Source organism: Camellia sinensis, chromosome 15, assembly GCF_055761805.1.
Source record: "Camellia sinensis isolate YWXY chromosome 15, ASM5576180v1, whole genome shotgun sequence".
Lineage (NCBI taxonomy): Eukaryota > Viridiplantae > Streptophyta > Magnoliopsida > Ericales > Theaceae > Camellia > Camellia sinensis.
Genome location: NC_138975.1, coordinates 84312992 through 84337012, shown reverse-complemented (window position 1 = coordinate 84337012; position 24021 = coordinate 84312992). Strand labels below are relative to the sequence as shown.

Below are 24021 nucleotides of genomic sequence, written 5' to 3'. Positions count from 1 at the left end.
GCAAAAATTAAGTTGATCAGATATCGATAACTCTTTCATTAAATTATGTTTGTATAAAAAAAAAATGAATGATAAATATAATTTAAAGTATAAAATTGAATACAAATGTTATTTGATGAAAATGCTATCGATATCATATCAACTTGATTTTTTACGGATATATTTATTTGATGAATCCTAAAAAATAAATAATTCAAATCATTAAAGTATGACTTGTGGTAGGCCTTATTGAACTCACAACAGTGACTCTTGTGTTAGAGCGCAACAGTCACCCCTCATCCATTGAGGAGTTTGGTGAGAAAGAAAATAAATGGAGTGCGATTTTTCATTAGTTGTTTGGATAATTAATGAATTGAAAAATGGTTTGGAATGGTGTATTTTTTATTTTATTTTTTTTTTTTTGGGGGGGGAGACAAATTGTTAATTGTTTGGATAATTAATGAATTGAAAAATGGTTTAGGAATGGTGTATTTTTTTTTTTTTTTGGAGGGGGGGGGAGAGACAAATTGTAAGAAGGAAAATTTATTAAAAAATCCTCTTTTAAGTACTTCTATCTGAATTACTCCATAGATATTCTTATATTTCAATAATTCATATTATTTAGCTATTTGATACACCAAATTCCAATTATCATATTTAAAGTATTTTATAGACAATTTTACCTTTGTAACTATTTTTTGAACCCTTAGCAATTTGGTAATGTGAATATTCATATTTGACAGTGTAAATGTTAACATCACAAAATATTTACACTATCAATGTGAACATTAATACGTTTTCATCCTATTATTATTATTATTATTAATATTTTGATAATTATGTCACTCATATGAGTTATTTGAATATAAGACAATAATTTGGATTAAGCGAAACATAAATTACGAATAAATGGCCCTAAAAAGAAAGACAGATTTCTCGAAACTTAACTTTTATTTCTCACCAAAAAAAAAATGGTAAGATTTGTTTTTCTTTTTTTTAAAGAAAAAAAAAACCAAATTTACGCTTTACAAAATAATTAAAATCGATGTACTGAATTCTATACTTAATGATATATATATTTTATGTTAATCCCAAAAAAACATAATAATAAAAAGGGATATCTACCACCTTCTAATCATTATTAATCTAAACAAGAAAAGAAAAAACTACAATTTTTTTTTCTTATTAAAAGTAAAAATTTAGATTTTTTTTTTTTTTTGTTTGGGATCCAAATGGCCTCCAGTTCACAAAGTGTACAAGACGGTGCTGTTTGGGCCTATGAGACTTAGCGTGAATCCAATTTCTATGATCCAAGCCGTTCAAAGTGTAGAGCTTGTTGAGTACTTTATCTCTATAAAAAAAAATCACGTTGATCGGAGAGCTCTTCATCTCTATAAAAAATCACGTTGATCAAAACACATTTTTGTTAATAATTTATTTTTAAAATTATAGTTATCATTAACAAAAATATGATCTAACCAAATGGCTATTGATATCCGATCAACGTGATTTATTTCAAAGCTAAAATACTTGACAAACCTTACACATTGAATTATTCAGATTATTGAAATTGGACCCGTGGTGAGTCTCATGAATCCAACAGTACGCTCCAGGTCGATTTTGGACTGAAGACAAACCTAATCCATTTTTTTCCTCACCTCGTAATGTGGAAAAAAATAAAAAAAGAAGATGAGAGAATTGCAAAAAAAAAAATGACATCAACATAAAATAATGAGTAATGTTAAAGATTCAAAAAGTTCTATTAAAATTTTTATCAAATGTCTCACATGGGTATGAGATTCACACCATGCGGGCACCATATGAATCTCACACCCATATGAGACATTTGGTAGAGAATTTTGATAGAACTTTTGAGATCTCTAACGTTTTTATAAAATAATTAAGGTAAATTACAAATACATCCCATGAGGTTTATTTAAAATACGAATTGTTCCATGTGATTTGAAAAATTACAAATATCTCCTTATGAGAATTTTTTATTTAACAGAATTAATTGAAAATGCAAAATTTCTAACTGTCTATACAATAATAAAATTATCTGAATAATTAATTGAAATAAAATTTTAACATTATTAAAATCTGTTAATTAACTTGATAGTTTATTAACAAAATGACTTATTTGTTATTAAATTATAAACATTAGGAGGCATACTGTAATTTCTAAAACCACAGAGAGTAATTTATAATTTAAATAAATCTCAGAAAGTGTGCTTATAATTTACCCAAATAATTACAATGTCATAAAAGTGCTTACAATTTATGTAGGTTTTTTTAGTAGTAGGATATTATTGGAGAAAAAAATTTTGGTATTTGGAAAGATAGTTAGATTTTTTTGTGGTTGAATGTGATGTTTGTGAGGAAAAAAAAAAAAAAAAGTGCAATGATTATATGATTGGATGTGATATTTTGTTTGAATTTGTTTTTTTTTTTTTTTTTTTTATAGAAACTTTGTCTTTTAGTGGAAAAAATAAAATAAAAAAAAAAAACTCAAAAAAATCTTGGCAAACCCCGCTTAAGTTTTGGAATTAGGATCCCCTCATTGCATTTCTTACTTGTAGGGCCGTTGGGCCTACTTTTAAGCCCAATTTTGATAATCCGAACCGTTCATATTTTAAGATTTGTTCAGTATATCGTACTTGTAAAAAATCAAGTTGATCGGATATCAAAAAGCATATGTTCGAAAAACTCGAACTAAAAACTATTTTTTTAAAAAAATTTAATAAACAGTTTTCCGAACACATACTTTTTGATATCCGATCAACTTGATTTTTTACAAGTATGATATACTGAACAAATTTTAAAATATGAACGGTTTGAATTATCAAAATTGGGCCTAAAAGTGAGCCCAATGACCCTGTAAGTAGGAAATGCAAGAAGGAATTGCAAGGGGGGATCTTGATTCTAAGGGGTTGTTTGGAATGACCTAAATAAGTGCACTTTTTGTTTTCTTACAAAAAGATGTGCAGAAAAATAAAGAAGTGATGTGATGAAAAAAAAATAAAAAGATGAATTATTTGGAACTTCCCAAACTTGGCCTAAGTTTTGTACTTCCTGTTTTGAGATCAGGAACGGACGCGGAGAGCAATGTTTGTATGATTTCTATAGGGGCCTGTGTATGCTATTAGTAATTTATTTCATACAGGCATTAAAGCAAACAGAAGAACTGCATCATCAACACATTTATTTGTCTGATTTCTTTTGTGTATATTTTCAAAATCAATAGGTTTACCAAGTTGTACAAAACACAATCACCAGAAGATGATTAACGAAAAAAAAAAAAAAAAAGCAATCCTATGATCCATTGAAGGGTGTCCAGAAGTCAGCATAAAACCTCAAAGGTTTTGGGAGAGCCTTCTTCCACGTATCAGCATCAGGCAATTCACCAGTAAGAGCAATGGAGCTATCGTCTTCCCTATTCCCAAGACTCAACACTGAAAGCTCACCTGGAAAAACCTCATGCATTGCCCTCAATGTCTCTTTCATTACCACATTCCCATCTCTCCTCGAATCCTCTGCCTCCACGCATCTCCCCCCCACATTCACCATAATCCTCCCACCTCTCCTCAACCTCCTCTTCATCCTCTCCCACGTCCTCGGCTCCTGCAGCTCCGGAATCAAACAACCCTTGCTAAACAAATCCACCAACACCCCCGAAAACCCGTCTTTGATCTCCGCATTCAGCGCATTCCCGATGTATATGTAAAGCCGATCTGGGTGTTGTTTCTCAAGCCTGGAGAGGCCGAAATACTCCCTCCCGACTGAAATCACAGCCGGGTCAAGCTCCCACCCGTGAATGACACCGTTGTTGGGGTAAAGATCGAGGATGAGGCGGGCAGCTGAACCGGCTCCGAAGCCTAGGATGCCGAGGGGTCCGGGAGGCAAGATTGGGGGGAGTGTGGCGAAGACGTCGAAGTAGGTGGAGGTGAGGGATTTGAGGAGGAAGGAGATGCTGTGGATGTTGCCGGGGGAATCGAGGAGGAGGAGTCGTGAGCCGGCGAAGGGGTGGTCGGCGGTGCGGGAGACTTGGAGGACACGGATGTAGTTGTGGCGGGACTTGAATTTGACGAGGGTTTTGACGAGGTCGATGGGTATGCCATCGTCTTGGGTCTTGTTGGGTTGGGGATTGAGGATGTGGTGGGTTTGCTCCTGGCATTTAACTGAGACTGAGAATGGTTTGGAGGGGATACTGATGATGGGTTTGAAGGAGAAAGTGAGGTGGTTGTGATAAGTGATGTGTGGGAGAGAGTTGTGGTGGGACATTTGAAGTGGGTTGATTTGGAGGGAAATCCATCCCTGGCCAACTGATTTCATGGCAACACACTGTTGGGAGAAAAACGCTCTCTCTCTCTCTCTCTCTTCTAAATCTTCCCTTCTGGCTGGGTGGGTACAATTGAGCTTGGCTTAACTGGTACCTAGGCAATTGAAAAATGACCTAGAAAACCCCCCCACCCCCCAAAGCAAGGATTCTTTCCTTTCTTTCTTTTTTTTTTTTTTTTTTTTTTTTTTTACAAGCTCCCTCCTTGCAATGGTTAAGATTCACCTTAAAAGAATCTAATAGCTCAGATCATTTCAAAAATATTATTTTTTAATTTTTAATTTTTTTTAATAAAGTAATCTGAATCGTTGGATTCTCTTAGAGTAAATCTTGACCATTATAAGGAGGGGATCAAGTACAGAAGGCAAGGAGGGGATCCTAGCTCCCCCAACTGATTTTTGATTGGTTCAATTTTATTTTATTTTATTTATTTATTTATTTATTTATTTTGTTCTCCACTCTTTAACCCCCACATGTGTTTGGGGGAAGGGGGGTCATGTGGGAGAAGTCCAGATCCTCTGCTATACTTTCATGCGGTTATACCTGCGGTGGTTCAAAACGACGTCGTTTTGAACCCTTTTTTTTTTTTCTCTCGTTTCTCATATTTTGCTTCAACCTTTGTTGTCTGGTGTTGAACCCTAGTGAGACGAATAGAGAATAGAGGCGACTACAGCGATGAGAGGAGAAGCAGCAGTGAAGCGGGGGGAAGTGGCAGGAGACGGACAGAGAGGGATTGGCGACGGCGACGAGGTCCGTTCGTCTCTATTCTCATTTTTCTCCCTTCGTCCCTTCGTGCTTTTTTACTTTTTTTTTATATGATTTTGTTGCCCTAGTTTGATTTGTTGTTCAAAAAAATAAATGCTTTTGATTTATTGAGTTTGATGGGTTTGATTTATTGAGTTTGATGGATTTGTTGTTGATTTGTTGTTGTAGATTTGTTGCCATAATTCTAGGGTTTGTTGTGGAAACAGATTTGTGTTTAATCTGTTCAATTTTTTCCCAATTTTTGTTTATGTTAATCTATTGATTTGGTGTTATTCCCAATTTATTCCCAATGTTTGTGTTAATCTGTTCAATGTTTGTTTTATTCCCAATTTATTGGAATAATGACATTAATCTGGGCCTCAAGAATGATTGGAAACAGGGGGTTCCATAGTGTGAAGAAACATTTGTCCAATTTTCCTTAATCTGGATTCCACAGAATGATTGTGTTAATCTGTTAACTATTATGTATATAACTTAGTGAAAAAAATGATTTTTTTTTCCCTTTTATTTGATTGAGTTCTGAAAATGAGTTCTGAATCAAGGTTGAGTCCTGAATTTGGACTCTATTGACTCTTTGAGTTCTAAAAATGAATGAACATGAATGAAGGTTGAGTCCTGAATCAAGGTTGAGTCTTGAATTTGATTGGCAAGGTCGAGATTGTGATTGAGTCCTGAATTTTTTTTTTCCCTTTTATTTGATTGAATTCTGAAAATGAGTCCTGAATCAAGGTTGAGTCCTGAATTTGGACTCTGTTGACTCTTATTTCCTTTTATTTTTTTTTCCTTTTATTTGATTGAGTCTTGAATCATGAACATGAATGAACATGAATCAATTCCCTCAATCATGAACTAGGAATGAACATGAACATGAATAATTGATGAGGCATATGTTAAATGAACATGAACATGAATTAGGAATGAACATGAACTATGTATATGAACTAGCATCGAGGTTTTCCTGAATCAATTCCCCAAAATCGTATATGACTAGGAATGAACATAAACATGAAAATGAGATTAAGAATGAACATGAACATGAAAATGACAATGGTTATTAGACAAGTGGTTATTTTATCATTGATTATTGTTTTATTTTACATCTTTGTTTGAATATTGTCTTAAGTTGTAATGGACTGATTGTATCATAAAATGCTCTTACTAGAATCATGTCATGGATTCAAACATTGATGCTGGATATTTGCAAAATAGAAGATACAATTGTGGAAAAAAAAGCTGCAGTGTTCATATCAGAATCAGAGAAAAATCTAGGGAGGCTGTATTTCAAGTGTGCAGATAGGATGTGCGAGTACTTTGAGTGGAGATCAGCTTTAATTGGGAATGCATCAAATATCCAAAGGAAAAGTAAAGCTAGTCATATGAAGAATGAAGATGAGAGAGGCTATGATTATGATGTTGACAAACTCAATGAAATTATAAATAGATTGGAACGAGTTGAGGCAAACCAAGAAGCTATGAAACTGTTTATGTTCACAACCATAGTGTTGGTTGGTTTTACTATGCTAATAGCGCTATTGAAGTGAATGTAACCTTTTAGTTATTTTTTTGTTTTTTGGTGGTTGTATTTGGGTTTTGAATGTTGTAAACCTTAAACTATGAATGTTGATATGTAAAGCTTAATGAAATTACCTATGTTTGACGAATGAGATGCGTTTTTTTTTTTTTTTTTTTTTTTCCTGTCAATGACATTACCTAAAATTACCTATGCTTGACGAATGAAATTACCTATGAAATTCCCTATGCTTGACGAATGAAATTACCTATGAGTTTTCATTCATTATTTTATATTGTTATTGTTGGTCAGGTCATACTTGTCATTCACCTGTGAAATCTGTCCAAAAGAAATGAAATCTGTCCACAACATAATCTGTCCAAATCTGTCCTTATTTTATATTTGTTCATTCATTATTTTATAAAAGAAATGAAATCTGTTGCACAGGTTTTGAATTTGTCCACAACATAACACAACCAAATCTCTCAACAACATAATAAACTTGTGTAACACAAAATAACACAACCAAATATGTCCAACACAAATGAAATCTATCCAAAACAAAAGAAAACTGTCCAAATCTGTCCACAACATAAACCTGTGCAACACAAAATAACACAAACCAAAACCAAATCTGTCCAACACAAAATTCATGTGACGAAATCTGTCCAAAACAAAAGAAAACAGTCCAAATCTGTCCAGATCATTCCAAATCTGTCCACAAAATAATAAACCTGTGCAACGCAAAATAACACAAACCAAAACCAAATCTGTCCAACACAAAATACATGAGACGAAATTTGTCCAAAACAAAAGAAAACTGTCCAAACACTACTAAAGAAAGGGCCTTTTGAGTCGGTTTTTTTGAGTCGGCAAATTTTACCGTCGCAAAAGGTAGCCTTTTTGAGACGGCACAGAGTTACCGACTCAAATACCAAACCTTTAGCGTCGGCACCGTTGGCCGACACAAAAAATTAATATTTGATAGCATTATTTGAGTCGGTTGAATTTACCGACGCAAAAGATAGACCTTTTGAGTCGGCATAGACCTTTTGCGTCGGCAAATTTGTGCCGACGCAAAAAATTAGATCTTTTTGTGTCGGCAACTCATGCCGTGGCAAAAAAAAAAAATTTATAGCCAAGATATATATATATATATTTACTTGATTATATTTAATAAATATATTTATTTATACATATACTTTTATATTAATATTGAGTATATATACTATAAATAATATATATCTCGTTTAATATCTGAAAGAGGTATGGTGGTGAAGTGGACTTAGCGCGGTGATCTCGGGTCAAATTGTCCAAATGGTTGCGTGTTCGAAACTTGGGAGCCTCAATGAGTTAAATTTTTTAAAACATTTAACCACTTTTTGAGTCGGCAATCTACCGTCACAAAAAATTAAAACTTTTTGCGTCGGCAGATTGCCGACTCAAAAACTTTTTGCGACCCCACCATTTTCGTCCCTTGAGTTGTCGTCGAAACGCCGTCGCAAAAAGTTTTTGTGTCGGCAAATACGCTATTTGCGACGGCACGCTGCCGACTCAAAAGCCCTGTTTTCTAGTAGTGAAATCTGTCCAGATCATTCCAAATCTGTCCACAACATTATAAACCTGCGCAACACAAAATAACACAACCAAATCTGTCCAACATATATGAGACCAAATCTGTCCAAAATAAAAGAAAACTGTCCAAATCTGTCCAGATTATTATAAATCTGTCCAACACAAAATACATCTGTCCAAAACAAATAAAGATAAAATAAACTTCTCAAGGATGTACATCTACATGACTGTCAGCGGGACTATGTGACGCTTGCGATACTTGGACTGCTAAGTTTTGAACACTTGTACCTCGAAGCAACTCTTGAAAAGATCTATGAGTAGGATACACAGAAGGCATTGACTGAGGCGTGTTATTTCCCTGTAATAGACCAAACCATCTATTAAACTTTGATTACAATGTATACTACATTTTTAATGTAAACTATGTAACTAATGATAACTCACATCATATGTACCACACGTAAGAGGAGGACCACTTGTACCACCCATAAGAACTTGAGGTCGAGGTTGAGATGAAGAAATGTAGATATCATGACGATGATCCTAAATACAACCAATATAAAGTATGTAACCAAAAATTTTGAAAAACAAAAAAAACATTATTGAACATTAATATTACCTTATTATAAATAATACCCATGACGAAACGAGGTTGTGATTGAGAAATATTGACACCAAGACCATGATCCTAAATACAACCAATATAAAGTATGTAAACAAAATATTTGAATAAAAAAAGAAACAATATTTAACATTTTCTTAAAAACTTGCACACAAATAAATATTACCTAATTAGAATTACTACCCATGATAAAACGAGATTGTGATTGACCTTGGCAAGTATAAATAACAACACCCGACTGCATTACCAGGCAAACCAATTAAAGATAACAAATATTAAATGCCAGGAAAACCAATGAAAGGATATAAAGTATTACGTATTACTTGAATAGAATTACCACCCATGATGACATGAGGTTGTGAGTCACCTTGGGAAGTGTAAACAGTAGCACCCGACTACATTACCAAGCAAACCAATTAAAGATAACAACAATTAACCATATAATGAACGGACTGAATGAAAGGAATTCATAAAACTAACCATATAAAGACCACATTACTATTACATATTACTTAAATAGAATTACCACCCATGACAAAATGAGGTTGTGATTCACCTTGGGAAGTGTAAACAGTAGCACCCGACTACATTGCCAAGCAAACCAATTAAAGATAACAATTAACCATATAATGAACAAACTTAATGAAATGAATTCATAAAAGTAACCATATAAAGACCACATTACTATTAAATATTACTTGAATAGAATTATTACCCATGCCGAAATGAGGCTGAGATTCACATTGGGGAGTATAATCAGCAGCACTTTACATACAACGAAAACCCTTAATCAAAGTGGGTCATTAATAAATAAAATCAATGTTTTAGTTTATTAATCTACTGTATTTTAATCATATGCAATTTTTCATGTCCAAACCTGAATAGATTGCATCATTTTCTTCTTTGCAATAGATTTTTCCATCCCGCCTTTGATCCTCCTTCTTCCCTTACTAGTTGATTCTCTTTTCTTCAGTCCCTTAGCTTGGATTGGACAATCTACTTCATCATTCTGTGGGCATGCGTTGCTTGACGAATTTCTCAAATCAGTTACCTCTACTTGACCACAAATGTGGACACTTAATTTGTCTTCAATCATTACACTCAATTCTTCACCTTTTGAAACTAACAACTGATAAGTTTCTTCACTTTCAGCGGCTCTACTCGCTATTGCTCTAAACATGGTCATTAATGACCGATATTGGTCACTTTGATGTAATTTCACATCAGCCTTCTCTTCATACCCCACATCTATCATTCACTCGTTCAGCCCTTGCTTTTTTAGTCCATCGTTTGAGTATATATTGTGGAGGAAGTTCCGTTGCATTGAATATATCTCTAAGCACCTTGCCACAATGTCAACATAGTATGCCCTTCACTTCAAACTTCTTGCAACTACAACTCAAAGAACCTCCTCTATCCATTGTCACAATCTTATCTTTTTTTCCATCTACCACTGTTCTTATTATGAATATGGTGCTCTCACCATCATTATTAGTGCCTATAATGGATGCTTCAATGGACTGCACATACTCATTTTGGAATTCCTCAAAAATTGTTTTTTCCTATAAATCTCTGCCACTTGCTTTAACATCAAAGTTGGAATTGAAACCCTCGGCAATTTTTTGGGACAAATTATACTCGGCTTCCAATTCCTTATACCTCTTCTCATAAAGCACCCTCTCAAAATGCATGAAGAACTCCATCAAGTTATGGTCACAATTCAGATAATCCTTCAGAAATGCATTAAAGGATTCACTAAGTTGAGTAGTACTCATTCCAGCTGCCCAAGAATTCATAATATATGGCCATCCCCATTTCTCCTTCACGCGAAAAGTCTGCTCTAACCAATGATTGTCGAATGCATCATACTTATCAAGCATTTGGTCCCACTGTATTCGGAATTCTTCATCATCATCAATGTCATGCATAAATTTTGAAAACATAGCCTTGACCCCTACATCATCGAAAACAGAACTTACATGCTTGACAACATTTTGCATCAAATGCCACGTACAAAGACGATGGTTTGTATCGGGCATGACAATTGGAATGGCCTTAGCCATCACAGCATCTTGATCTGTGAAAATAGTTTTCGAAGCTTTGTTTGACATTTCCTCCAAAAAAATTTGAAACAACCATGTAAAATATTCAGCAGTCTCATCATACATCAGTGTTGCACTGAATATAACTGTTTGTCGATGATGATTAAATCCAACAAATGATCCAAAAGGTCTATGCTCGTTATTTATTTTGTAAGCAGTGTTAAATGTCACTACATCACCAAACTGAGCATAGTCCATGATCATTTGAGCATCGACCCAAAATATATTACTTATCTGCTCTTCACAATCTAATTGGACTGCATAAAAAAAAGATGGATTTTCTATAGTTTTCTTACGAAAGAAATGCAACACACTACCCGCTTCCCCATATTCCAAATCTTTTTGTCTCTTCGATCTTAGGTAATTTTTTTGGTCCAATTTGGTGAAACCAAGTGATGCTCTTCCACCAGATTCCCTACCAAACAGTTCATAAGCAGACCTAAGAGGAATTCCAGATTCTGAAGCTAATTCTACTTCAATTGCTTGGGTGGTAGATATTTTTCTTTGGGATGGCAACATATGAATGCAATCTTGAGGCACAAGATCGTGATTATGATGTTCAACAAAATTACAAGCAATATATTTTCCTGAAATTCTATCTAACTTGATACTAAATCGGGCACCACAACCACATCTTACCTCTTGTCTTGGATTTTTAACAAGTGGATCTCGTTTGTCAATACCCCGACTTCCCTCTTTATAACATACAAACGTACGTGATGTTATCTCCTTCGTATGTTTGTTCTTGTTTGCATAGGCCTTCCTGATACTAAAGCCCACATTTTCCCCATACGTATTGTAAAAGTCATATGCTCCGTTCAGAGTCAAATGGCATTCCCACTTTCGGCTTCCAACCACAATCATCAACAATATTATTTTCTTCCATTACCTACAATTCATATATATAAACCACATTTATACTTAATTGCAGGTTCTGGGAGTGAACCACATTTATACTTAATTGCAGGTTCATATATATAAACCACATTCATATATATAAACCACATAATGGAAGCAAATTATATGAATCCACAAATAAATGTATGAATCTGAAAATAGATCAATGTGATTAACTATATATATAGAACATAAAATTTCATATGAAAAAATATGACTTATATATATAGAACATAAAATTTACCTACTTCAGTGAGTGAACCCATTTCAGTTAGTGAACCCATTTCATATGAAAAAATCTGAATTAATTGATTTCAAAAAAATCTGAATCATGGGTTAAAATCTGAATCAAATAGATTAAAATCTGAATTAATTGATTTCATATAGATTAAGTGAAATGGGTTTAATAAATCAACATATATTGGTGAAGTGACTGAACCAAACCATCTATGAATCAATAACAGATTAATTGATTTCAAAAAAATCTGAATCATGGGTTAAAATTTGAATCAAATATATTAAAATCTGAATTAATTGACTGAAATGGGTTAAATAAACCTCAGCAACAGATTAAAATCTGAAATGGGTTAAATAAACCATCTGTGAATCAATAACAACCCATCTATGAATCCCCAACAGATTAAGATTTTAATCTGTGAATCAATAACAACCATCTATGAATCAATCTGAAATGGGTTAAAATCTGAAACAAATCTATACATATATACATATATATAATATAAATATATATATATAACAGCAAGATGATGAAATAGACCTCGCTGTCACCGCAATGTTGCCTTCCCGCCATCGCATCGCCGTCGGACTCACCATCGCCCACGATCCTTTGCTCGCCATCGCGCTGCTCCTTCATCTCTGCCATCTCTTTCATCTCTCAATTCGTCTCTCAGTTCGCGTTAGTTCTCTTTCAGTTCCTCACTCTGACTTTTCAGTCGCCTCTCACGATGCCTCTCTCTCTCTACTAGGGTTCACTGACTCAGATAGATGGTGCAAAGGCGAAGAAGACGATACAAAGAAGAGAAAATGGGGGAAACAAGGGAAATGAAATTTTTGAATTAAAAAAAAAAAACTAAATAAAATGACGTCGTTTTGTAGACCACTGCAGGAACCACTGCAGGAAAGTATGGCAGATGATCTGGACTCCATGTGGAGGTCTCTAGCACTGCTGCTCGGCAATTATATGATGAAAACAATCCAAGCCACAAGGCAAACGAAACCCATACAACGTCGTTCTCCATCCTTTTGCCTTGCAAATGTGCTCACCCTCTCTGGTCCACAGGGTCGAAAAAGATACAATGCTAAAAATACATACTTGAACAAAGAAAGCATATATGGGTGGACAATATTTTATAAAATTTGTTATGAGAGTATGGGTTGGTCCTGAGTTTTCGGGGGCCTAAGGCGAATTGATTTTTCGGGACATTTTTAGATATTTTTAAAAAAAATAAAAATAAAAATCACTACCCCCACCACCCCCCACACACACGTGGGGGCTGGTGATTGGGGAAAAAAAAAAAAAAAACTGGTCAATTAGAGAGAGAGGAGGTCGTGGGGGTGCCCCTTCGTGAGGTCCAAGTCATTTTCCATCTAAATTAGAAGTATCTACAAAATAAATAAATAAAAATTGTGTAAAATAATTTTTAAAAAAATATTAAAAAACACATAATTGGGCCATAAAGAGAGAAAAAAAAATAGGCCACACAAAATTAGGCTAACGATTAATATATTTACATATATTTTATATTTTATTTTTTTAATTTTACTAACAACTAAAACTTCTAAATATTTGTTAATTGGGCCTTTTATCAATTGGGCCAAATAGATATTTTGAGGCCCCCATTGAAATGGCCTAAATTAATTAAACATATTGGGCCATTTTAAGCTTTTAATATAATGCAAACTAAATTTGGGGGCCTTTTTTCTTAACCTAATTTTTGGGACCCTAGGCATAGGCCTCACCAACCTTAGCCCAGGGCCGGCCCGAGTTCAATTTCTAAAAATTTTATTTATCTATTTTTTTTTTGGAATTTGTGTTTATAGACTTAATAAGGTATGACATGAAAATGGAATTTAAGAAGTAACTAACGACAATTCGACTTTATTAAACCAAACAAGGAGCCAAGATGAGCCTAAAGACGGCATTCGCATTAGGCAAGTTAGAGTATCTCCAAGGGGATAGTTAAACAAGGTTTGTTAGGCATTTTAGCCAATGTAAATCTAATTTTGAGCTCCAATGGGCTAACTATTGGGCTAGCTACTTTATCATCCAATTTTTTTGGTGGCTACAATTAAAGAGCCCTAGAGGCTCTCCAAACAATTCTGTATGTATGTATTTTAGATTTTTGTATATTTATGTCTTGGATTTGGGATTTTATATTATATATATATGTGTGTGTGTGTGTGTGTGTAGCAATTTTATATATTCTTTCAATTCTGTTTGATGAATTATGGAATAACTTATTTTGTATTTTGTTTTTTTTTTCTCCTCATTCTACAGGTTTTGTATGTTTGTATGGGCAAATTTATTATTATTGCAAATTTATATTAGTAAAATATCAACAATTAGTTTTTTTTTTATTTTAAAATTTAATTAAGTTAGTTTAAATGATTAGCTAAAATAAAGAGCATGGTTGGAGAACACAATAGCTAAAATAATTAGGTAAAATAAAGAGTGTACTTTTTTTGTACTTTAGCTAGTGAAAAGTAGAGAGTGTGGTTGGAATTGCTCTTAGGCCGTGGCTTAAGATTTCAAAATGTCTCTTAATAACTAAGAAAGACTTTATATTTAGAAAAGCCCTCTAACTAAAACAAAACCCTTATTCACCTATAAAGATATATCTTTCTTTTATAATGACTAATTTTGTTAACCATCTTGTGAATCTAATAGGAGCTCGAAAATATATTTAAAAAAGTTACAGAATGCAATTTTTTTTTTGGTCCATTTTTTATGGGTCCCATGTGCTGAACAAAAGTTTGGTGGCTACAAAGTTTGTAACACCCGAAGAATTAGCCTCTATCAATTACATCATTGTTTGTTTGTTTGTTTATATCCATTAACAAAGTAAAATAGTTCAAAAGACGGGAGGTGATATAAAAGAAAAGAGTAAAAAAGGCAAATATCTTGTCACTGAGTGTCATTGAGTACACAAAAATGAAATTCTAAATTTTCATACAAAATAGCCTGAGGCTTAAACACATAACATCAAAAGAGAGCCTTTGTGCCCCGTCCAAAATCTTTTCTCAAGCCAATCATTATAGTAGCACATCAACATCGTTTCTTGAAAGGTGGTTAGTTTTGGGATGAGTTAGTACCCAATAAGAAATACATTTAATAAGTTATATAACTAATCGAGATGCATATGATCATGCTACGCACTTGTTAGGATAAAATCCATATTTTCTCTTTTAAAACAAAAAATGTTCAATGTATAATTTCCATTCAAAGTTTCATCTACAATCATCAGGTGGTAAATCTGCTATGACGTCTAAGCAAGAGCTACAAAACCATACATGCATATATAGATTCATATACATAAAATATTCTCACATTTGCCAACTCTAACAACGGCGGGGTGATGGACACCCAAAGCCTTTCCCTCTCCACTTTTGCCGACTCCTAAAACGACGAGCTTGTGGACACTCAAAATCAAGTTTTCCACATTCGTCTACTCTATAAACGACAAGCTCGTGGATTATATTTGGGAATCATTTATGTGGTACTTCACATTGTACTAACCATATTAACAAATAAGTCTCATGTTTTATCTACAAACGTGTATATTTTGTGAGGCTCATCACATCACATGATTCGTTTCACATAAGATGCCACATCGTATGATATCTAAATATGATAATCAAATACGTTTCATATGAGGTGTCACCCCTAGGTGAATCCTGTATTAACTAAGGTTAGGCCAGTATAATGCTAAGGTACATTCAGTATGGTGCTAAGGTGAACCAATATGATGTTGAGGCAAGGCCATTATGGTGCCGAGGAGAACCCATTATGAAGTCCAAGAGATAATGAGTGTGTTCATACGCCTACCTCCAAAATGGATGATGTAGCTATTATCCAACTACCATATTACCATATTGATGTGGTATGTTTCTACTAGAAATTGGACAAACTATGCAAAGGCAATATGCCAAAGTCATAATGTTAGCAAAAGAGTAATGCTAGGGATCATGAAAAAATATCATGAAGATGATTATAAAATATTCTCCACCTTTAGATTACATCTATAATAAAACACCACACACTAATCAAATGATGAAATCCTCACGTGTTCATGCTTTGTTAGAAATTGGGCGCCCATGTGGCATGACCCTTGAACCTTTTGAACCTTTTGAACCTGAACCTTTTGAACCTTATCTATGTAAGTTTGAATTTTAATTCAAAACTTATTTGGATAACCATTCAGGATATCTATATCTATCATATCAATAGATATGGATAGATGGATAGATAGATATTGGTGGTTATATATCTGATTATATATTTTAGATAATATATTGATATATCAGATACGTATATCAGATACGTTATGTCGTTTTTACCCATAACCTTTTTTCCCAGACTCTCTCTCTGACTCTCTCCCATTAAACAACGATCAAATCATTTTGCATTGTAACTTGTGTGGGTGATACTCATTTTGTAGTATCACTCCACTGCTGGGTTCGTTGTTTAGATTCTGGAAGCACGTGATTTACCTGTGAGGTTCTATCATCTAAAGGTATGATCTAAATGTTCTTCCCGATGCGTTGTAATACTATGATTTACATTGGTATCAGAGCCAATATGGGTATTTTCGTGTTTATTTTAATGCATTAAAATAGGTGTATAATTTTATTTAAATATATACACATTAGATGCATGAAAATTAATGAAGGAGGAAGATGAAGTGCATGGTTTCTACACTTCCACTCTCATTAGATTGAGAGTGTAAAAAATACACCATTTTTATGTTCATTAAATGCCTTTTTTAAGACCATAAATGTTTTTATTTTGAAAAATGGAGTCCGGTTGTAACAACCCGACCCTCGTATATGCTTGTGATATATGTCCGTCCTTTATTCTGTGCTGCTGAATGCCTAAACTGAAATTGTCCAAGGGAATAAGTTCAAGTAACTATGTTGTGATGCCTTATGAAATGAATTGTATCTGTTGAGAAAGAAATGTATCTGTTATTACTCGAATGATAAAGTAGAAATTGAGGGCCTTAGCAGCTTAATAAACCAAAATTGAACATATATTTGGAATCAGCATAATTTTTAGGTAATATTAAGCACTTCCGTGAAATTTCAATTTCGGACATGTAAACGATCGAGTTTTGTCTTATTCTCTCCTTATAGATGTACATATATGATCTTGGTTATTTGACAAACAAAACAAAAAAAAAAAAAAGAGAAGAGAGAATTCATCACCCTAGACTTGAGAAGTGGAGGGATAGAGGAAGAAGATCCTTACAAAGGTTGAGATTTGGGTTAAGGTATGTATATGTTTGTCTAATTTCTATCCACACCCCTTCTTGTCATAATTTATGTAAAGATGTTCCTATGATCTTGTACCTAAGAGTTGGGATTGTATTGATGTGAGTATGAGAGGTAGTAAATTAGCAAGATGACCTTACCTTGCATGTTTTGCCTCTATTGGTTTGTTTGAATTCAAATATGTGGCACAATTTTATGTTATGAAGTGAGATGTGAGAACAAATAGAAATCTTGTGAATTGGAGTAATTTAAGTTGTGAGTTTATGCTTTGATTTTTGTTTACTCAAATGGAAGATGTAATTTGGTCCTTGTGCACATGTATTTACATGCTTTGAGCTTATATATTGGTAATTTTAAACTAAATTTTTGAGGTCCTAATCATGTCTACAAGAGAGGGAAAATTGTGCAGAATTTCGGAGTTTTTGTGCAGAATCGCCGCACGTGCGGGGCCTAAGGCCGCACGTGCGGGAACCTCAGCCGCACGTGCGGGAGTCACTGCCGCACGTGCGGGAAAATGGCAAATTTTCGGACTTCAGCACTGCAAAAAAAGCACGTGCGGGGCCTCAATGCCGCACGTGCGGGAGGTGTGCCGCACGTGCGGGAAATCCTAGCCGCACGTGCGGCCCAGGGCAGAAAAATCGGGATGCTCCGTTTTGCGTGTTGGGTCCTCTAATGTGGTCAAAACCTGCAATTTATATTATTTGAATGTTCGTTAATTGATCAAAGTAAGTGAATCGAATATTGGTTTAACAAAGATGAAAAGGAACTAATGTGATTTTTCATGTGTGTAGGAAACACCTCAAAAGGAAGTGCACCGCCACAACACAGTGAGTAATAGTACCTCAATGTATCCCTACTCAGCATGTATTATTTATGATGTTGTGACCTTGTAGAAAGTTTTATCGTACTACATTGATGTTGTATCTTGACGTTACGAATTGCACTCTTTAACTAGTGTTGGCATGAAATGATTGGTATGAAATGATATGTTGCCCTAAGTAATTTGATACGAAATTGTGAAAATATTGGAAGAGGTTGTGAAGGGATACACGCCCTATATGAAAACTGGTGACTAATGGAATGTAACAAGGCAAGCGCCACTTGTGAACAATGAAATGTGAGGCCAAGCGCCATTTGTGAACAATGAAATGTGGCCTAGTGCCATTTGTGAATCAATGTGGCTTAGTGCCATTTGTGACTCGATGTGGCCTAGAGCCAGATGTGAATTAATGTAGCTATGAGTCCTAATGTGAAACTACGTGACCAATGGTCATTTGTGAATTGTGAACTAATGAGGCCAAGGGCCATCTGTGAATAAAGACATTATGAGGCCAAGGGCCGATGTGTGAAATATGAATGTCCCTATTATGAGCTTGTGGATTGAACAGAACCAAAAGTTTATGTGAGGAATTGTAAATTGTGAACCCAAGAACTCTTTCTGAACGTGTGGAATTTTTAGGCCAGGGGCCATATTATGACAGTTATAAACCGATTATGTTGTCCCAATGAGCCGTACAGAGACAGACTAATTACATGAGTTCGGCATTAAATATGTTTACAATCATACTAGCACTATTATTCACTGAGCTTGGCTCACCCTATGTTATGTCTGTTTCTGTAGGTAATCAACCAGGAGGTCGATCTTAGCTCGGCATCGTCATACTTTTGTCATCCTAGGCACAGCCAAGCCTGGAGTCGGGACCCTACTTTTGTGGAAGCTGTTAGATGTTGACTCACACTTTTGTTATTGGCTTAAGTGATATGTACTTATGACTTTGTTATACCCCATCTCGGGGTTAGTTCTGTCTATGTCTGTAAATAACTAACTTTCAAATGTATTTTGGCTTTTGATGTACTTGACCTGTAAAATGTTTTGATCCTGGCATAATTAGTGGCTCAATGGATGTCATACTTTTTAGTTTTTATTAATTATGTTTTATAGCTTCCGGGCAGGCCCCTCTATGGAACCAAGTTAAGTATCCTTTTCTGTGTAGGTCATGCCCAAACTTTTAGGGGCAAGTTAGGGGCGTGACAAGTGGTATCAGAGCACGAGTTGCTATCTCACACACTGATCCATTGATCCTTAGGATGTCTAGAAAAGACTTAAGTATCATGCATGGCATCCTAAGAATGTATGAAAGATCGATGGCAACGAAGAATGTACTCTGCTAACACTAACAATTTGAACCTTGTTTGTTGGATATAATTGAATGTTATGCAGGTTATGGTTAGAACCAGGATGGAAGAGTCGGACGAGGCTACCTCGGCACGATTGGACCGAATGGAAAGAATGATTATGGATATGGCGGAGACCCTAAGGCAACAACAGCAACAACCGCCACCACCACCACCACCAGTACCTCCACCTGCAGTACAAGATGTTCATGTTGAGGACCGAACCATCACACTCACAAAGGAGTTCAAAAAGATGAAACCACCGTCATTCAAGGGGGGAATAGAACATATGAAAGCTGAAGCGTGGGTGCTGGGAATAGAGAAATTGTTTGAAGTATTTCCATGTACTGAAGCTCAGAAAGTGCAACTTGCCGCCTTTACTCTTGAAGATGAGGCGCGAAGATGGTGGATGCTTACAAGAACAGTGCATCGGGACTTAACATGGGATAGATTTCTAGAGCTATTCTACGATAAGTATTTTCCTCAAAGCATGCGAGATAAGAAGGTGACGGAATTTGAGACTCTTAGACAAGGAAATAAGACTGTTGCAGAATATGAGGCCCAATTTGCTGAATTGGCTCGGTTTGCCCCTCATATGGTAGATACAGACTATAAGAAGGCACGAAAATTTGAAGGGGGATTGCGGGGTGCCATTTTGGACCGGGTTAATATGCTAAAATTACCCACGTATGTTGAGGTGCTAGAAAGGGCTGTTATTGCCGAAGGAAATCTTGCGGCCCAGAATCGAATTTCCGAGTGGAAAGGGAAGAGACAAAACAACCAATGGTCAAAGGGATCCGTTACTCCACCCGCGAAGAAGCACAATTCAGGGAACTTCAGCACCACTACTTCTACTCAAAATTCCACTCCGGTATGTCCAGATTGTGGAAGGCAACATCGAGGAACTTGTCACTGGAGGACGGGAGCATGTTTTAAGTGTGGGAAAACGGGACATTTGGTAAGGGATTGTCCACAATTAGTTCAACAAAAAGGCAATAGACCCGCTACAAGTTCCGCGGGGTCTACACTAACCCCCAATGCGAAGACGGCTGCCAAACCGAGTAATAACAAAGACACGGCAAGACAAGGTAGGGTGTTCGCTTTGATTCCAGGTGATGTACAAAATACAGCAACAGTGGTGTCAGGTACATTTACTATTTGTGGTCAATCTGCGCATGTATTGTTTGATTCTGGCTCCACTCACTCTTTTGTGTCGAAACTCTTCGCTCCTAAATTAAATAAAATGGAAGAAAACTTACCTTGTATGTTGTGTGTGTCCTCCCCTTTGGGAGAGTCTATGATTTGTGCTACTATATACTTAGCTTGTGAACTTCAACTTGGGGATATGCGGGTGTATGCTAATTTAGTGCCTCTTGATATGACCTGTTTTGACGTTATTTTGGGAATGGATTGGCTAAGTACCTATGGTGCAACTATAAACTGTATGACTAAGCAAATTAATTTTTATCCTTCGGGGCAATCAGAATCTGTGGTTCAAGGGCAAGAAGTGATTTCGCCACCTTATCTGATATCTGCCGTGAAGGCTTGTAATTTAATACGAAAAGGCTGTCGGGGGTATCTATGTAGTGTTTTAGAAGGGCAAGGGATGAATGGGAATATTGATGTGATCCCAGTGGTCCGTGAGTTTCCGGATGTTTTTCCCGAAGAATTGCCGGGCCAACTAATAGACCGGGAAATCGAGTTTATAATTGAAGTGGCGCCTGGAACCCAACCCATTTCAAAGACCCCCTATAGGATGTCACCGGCTGAAATGAAAGAGTTAAAGGTTCAATTACAGGATTTGCTTGACAAGGGATTTATCCGCCCGAGTGTATCTCCTTGGGGTGCACCAGTATTGTTTGTGAAAAAGAAGGACGGAACACTTCGGTTATGTATCGACTATAGGGAACTGAATAAGGTGACAATTAAAAATAAGTACCCCTTACCACGGATAGATGACCTATTTGATCAGTTACAAGGGGCACAAGTTTTCTCAAAAATTGATCTACGGTCTGGCTACCATCAATTGAAAGTTAAAGCCGATGATGTGGAGAAGACAGCTTTTCGAACTCAGTACGGCCATTATGAATTTTTGGTTATGCCCTTCGGAGTTACAAACGCACCCGCCGCATTTATGGATCTAATGAATCGCGTCTTCAAGCCCTATTTAGACGAATTTGTGGTGGTTTTCATCGATGACATTCTTATATACTCGAAGAGTGCACAAGCTCATGAGGATCATCTTCGCTTAATTCTTCAAACACTCCGGGAGAAGAAACTGTATGCAAAGTTGAAGAAATGTGAATTCTGGCTACAAGAAGTGGCCTTTTTGGGGCATGTGGTGACAAAGGAAGGAATTTCTGTTGATCCACACAAAGTTGAAGCAATTGTGAATTGGCCAACTCCCACTAATGTAACTGAGGTGCGAAGTTTCATGGGATTAGCTGGATATTACAGGAGGTTCGTTCAAAATTTCTCCAAAATCGCTGTGCCACTTACCCAACTGACACGAAAAGGAGTTGCATTTGAATGGTCAGAGGAACAGGAATCCGCTTTCCAAGAATTAAAAACAAGATTGACAACAGCACCAGTTCTGGCTTTGCCATCTGGTACTGAAGGATACGTAGTTTACAGTGATGCTTCGCACAAGGGGCTTGGTTGTGTGCTAATGCAAAATGGAAGGGTTATTGCCTATGCTTCTCGGCAACTGAAACCCCACGAGAAGAATTACCCCACACATGATCTCGAATTAGCGGCGGTAGTTTTTGCTTTGAAAATATGGCGACACTATCTTTATGGTACAACCTGCGAAGTTTACACTGATCATAAAAGTCTCAAGTATCTGTTTACCCAGAAAGAGTTGAACATGCGGCAACGGCGATGGCTCGAGTTGATTAAGGATTATGACTTGCAGATCCAATATCATCCTGGGAAAGCTAACATGGTGGCAGATGCACTTAGTCGAAAGAATATGGGGGACTTGGCAAATTTGTTGGTAGAAAGAAGAGAGTTGAGGATCGAACTGGATAAGATGAATATGGACCTAGTAGTGCGTGAACAGGAGGCCATACTGGCAGCAGTAGGAGCTCAACCCACCTTGCTGGAAGAGATTAAGTTACATCAATTGGAAGATGAGACTTTGAGGAAAATCTATGAAGAGTTGGAAGTAAAACCAAAATCGGGGTTCAGTTATGTAGACTCGGTATTAAAGTTTCAAAGTCGAATATGTGTTCCCAATATGTTGGAGCTTAAACGGAAATTGCTAGAAGAAGCACATGCCTCGCGATTATCAATACACCCGGGAAGTACTAAAATGTACCGAGATTTGAAACAGAATTTTTGGTGGCCAAATATGAAAAAGGAGATCGCGGAGTTTGTTTCTAAGTGTTTACAATGTCAACAAGTAAAGGCGGAACATCAAAGACCAGCCGGGTTATTACAACCCCTTCCAATCCCGGAATGGAAATGGGAGCATTTGGCCATGGACTTCGTTGTGGGATTACCGAGGACTCCTCGAGGAATGAATTCGATTTGGGTCATTGTGGACCGATTAACCAAGTCTGCCCACTTCTTGCCTGTAAAGACTCAATATAATGCGGATAAGTTGGCAATATTGTATGTGAATGAAATTGTAAGGCTTCATGGTATTCCGGTGTCAATTGTGTCAGATAGGGACCCCAAATTTGTTTCAAGATTTTGGCGAAGTTTACAAGAAGCTATGGGTACCGAACTTACGTTCAGCACCGCTTTTCATCCTCAAACGGACGGTCAATCCGAGAGAACCATACAAACTTTAGAAGATATGCTCCGACTGTGTGTATTGGATTTTCAGGGAAGCTGGGAGACCCATCTACCGTTGATAGAGTTCGCCTACAATAATAGTCACCATTCGAGCATTGAGATGGCACCTTATGAAGCTCTATATGGAAGACCGTGTCGTTCCCCTGTATGTTGGGCTGAAGTCGGGGATAGGGCATTGTTGGGCCCTGAAATTGTGCAATTAACAACTGAAAAGGTTAAAATTATCCGAGAAAGGTTAAAAACGGCACAAAGCAGGCAGAAGAGCTATGCAGATAACAGACGAAGGGATTTGGAGTTTGAAGTGGGTAGTTATGTGTTCGTGAAAGTCACTCCGTTAAAGGGACATCCGAGATTTGGGAAAAAGGGTAAATTAACGCCCCGGTATGTCGGCCCTTTCCAAATTCTGGAAAAAGTGGGTTTGGTAGCTTACCGAGTGGCTCTTCCGCCGAGTATGAGTCAAATACATAATGTGTTCCATGTTTCTATGCTTCGAGGGTACCTATCAGATCCATCTCATGTCATAGACTATCACCAACTTGTGCTGAATGATAAGTTAAGCTATGAAGAAAGACCACTTCGAATTTCGGAGCGACAAGTAAAGCAATTGCGCAATCGGGAAATTCCAATGGTAAAGGTAGAGTGGCAAGAACATTATGGCACTGAAGCTACTTGGGAAAAAGAGGAGGATATGCAGCAACAGTACCCACATCTGTTTCCGTTTTGAGGTAAAAGCAAGTTTGTGGGACCA

The 24021-nt window shown here is 36.2% G+C and overlaps 3 protein-coding genes across 3 annotated transcripts; 1 reads left to right on the top strand and 2 right to left on the bottom strand.

Moving 5' to 3' along the window:
- Positions 1 to 3179: 3179 nt before the first annotated feature.
- LOC114269507 (S-adenosyl-L-methionine-dependent methyltransferases superfamily protein) lies at positions 3180 to 4464 on the bottom strand. Its single transcript, XM_028210846.2, has one exon. The coding sequence runs from the start codon at positions 4309 to 4311 to the stop codon at positions 3292 to 3294; it is 1020 nt and encodes a 339-aa protein (XP_028066647.2). The 5' UTR covers positions 4312 to 4464; the 3' UTR covers positions 3180 to 3291.
- Positions 4465 to 10349: 5885 nt separating this feature from the next.
- LOC114269739 (protein FAR1-RELATED SEQUENCE 5-like) lies at positions 10350 to 11753 on the bottom strand. Its single transcript, XM_082908362.1, has one exon. The coding sequence runs from the start codon at positions 11751 to 11753 to the stop codon at positions 10350 to 10352; it is 1404 nt and encodes a 467-aa protein (XP_082764488.1).
- A 4106-nt stretch (positions 11754 to 15859) lies between these two features.
- On the top strand, positions 15860 to 22801 carry LOC145813098 (uncharacterized). The gene is made up of 6 exons (XM_082908361.1): positions 15860 to 15907; positions 19519 to 21390; positions 21547 to 21752; positions 21930 to 22230; positions 22327 to 22638; positions 22739 to 22801. The coding sequence occupies exons 1-6, from the start codon at positions 15860 to 15862 to the stop codon at positions 22799 to 22801; spliced, it is 2802 nt and encodes a 933-aa protein (XP_082764487.1).
- Positions 22802 to 24021: the final 1220 nt, after the last annotated feature.

Excerpts from the sequence above, each read along its gene's own strand:
- LOC114269507 (XM_028210846.2), bottom strand. The coding sequence starts at position 4,311 with ATGAAATCAGTTGGCCAGGGATGGATTTCCCTCCAAATCAACCCACTT.
- LOC114269739 (XM_082908362.1), bottom strand. The coding sequence starts at position 11,753 with ATGATTGTGGTTGGAAGCCGAAAGTGGGAATGCCATTTGACTCTGAAC.
- LOC145813098 (XM_082908361.1), top strand. The coding sequence starts at position 15,860 with ATGGATGATGTAGCTATTATCCAACTACCATATTACCATATTGATGTG. Across the intron at positions 15,908-19,518 it reads CATATTACCATATTGATGTG|GTTATGGTTAGAACCAGGAT; the intron begins GTATGTTTCTAC and ends AATGTTATGCAG. Across the intron at positions 21,753-21,929 it reads ACACTCCGGGAGAAGAAACT|GAGGTTCGTTCAAAATTTCT; the intron begins GTATGCAAAGTT and ends TGGATATTACAG.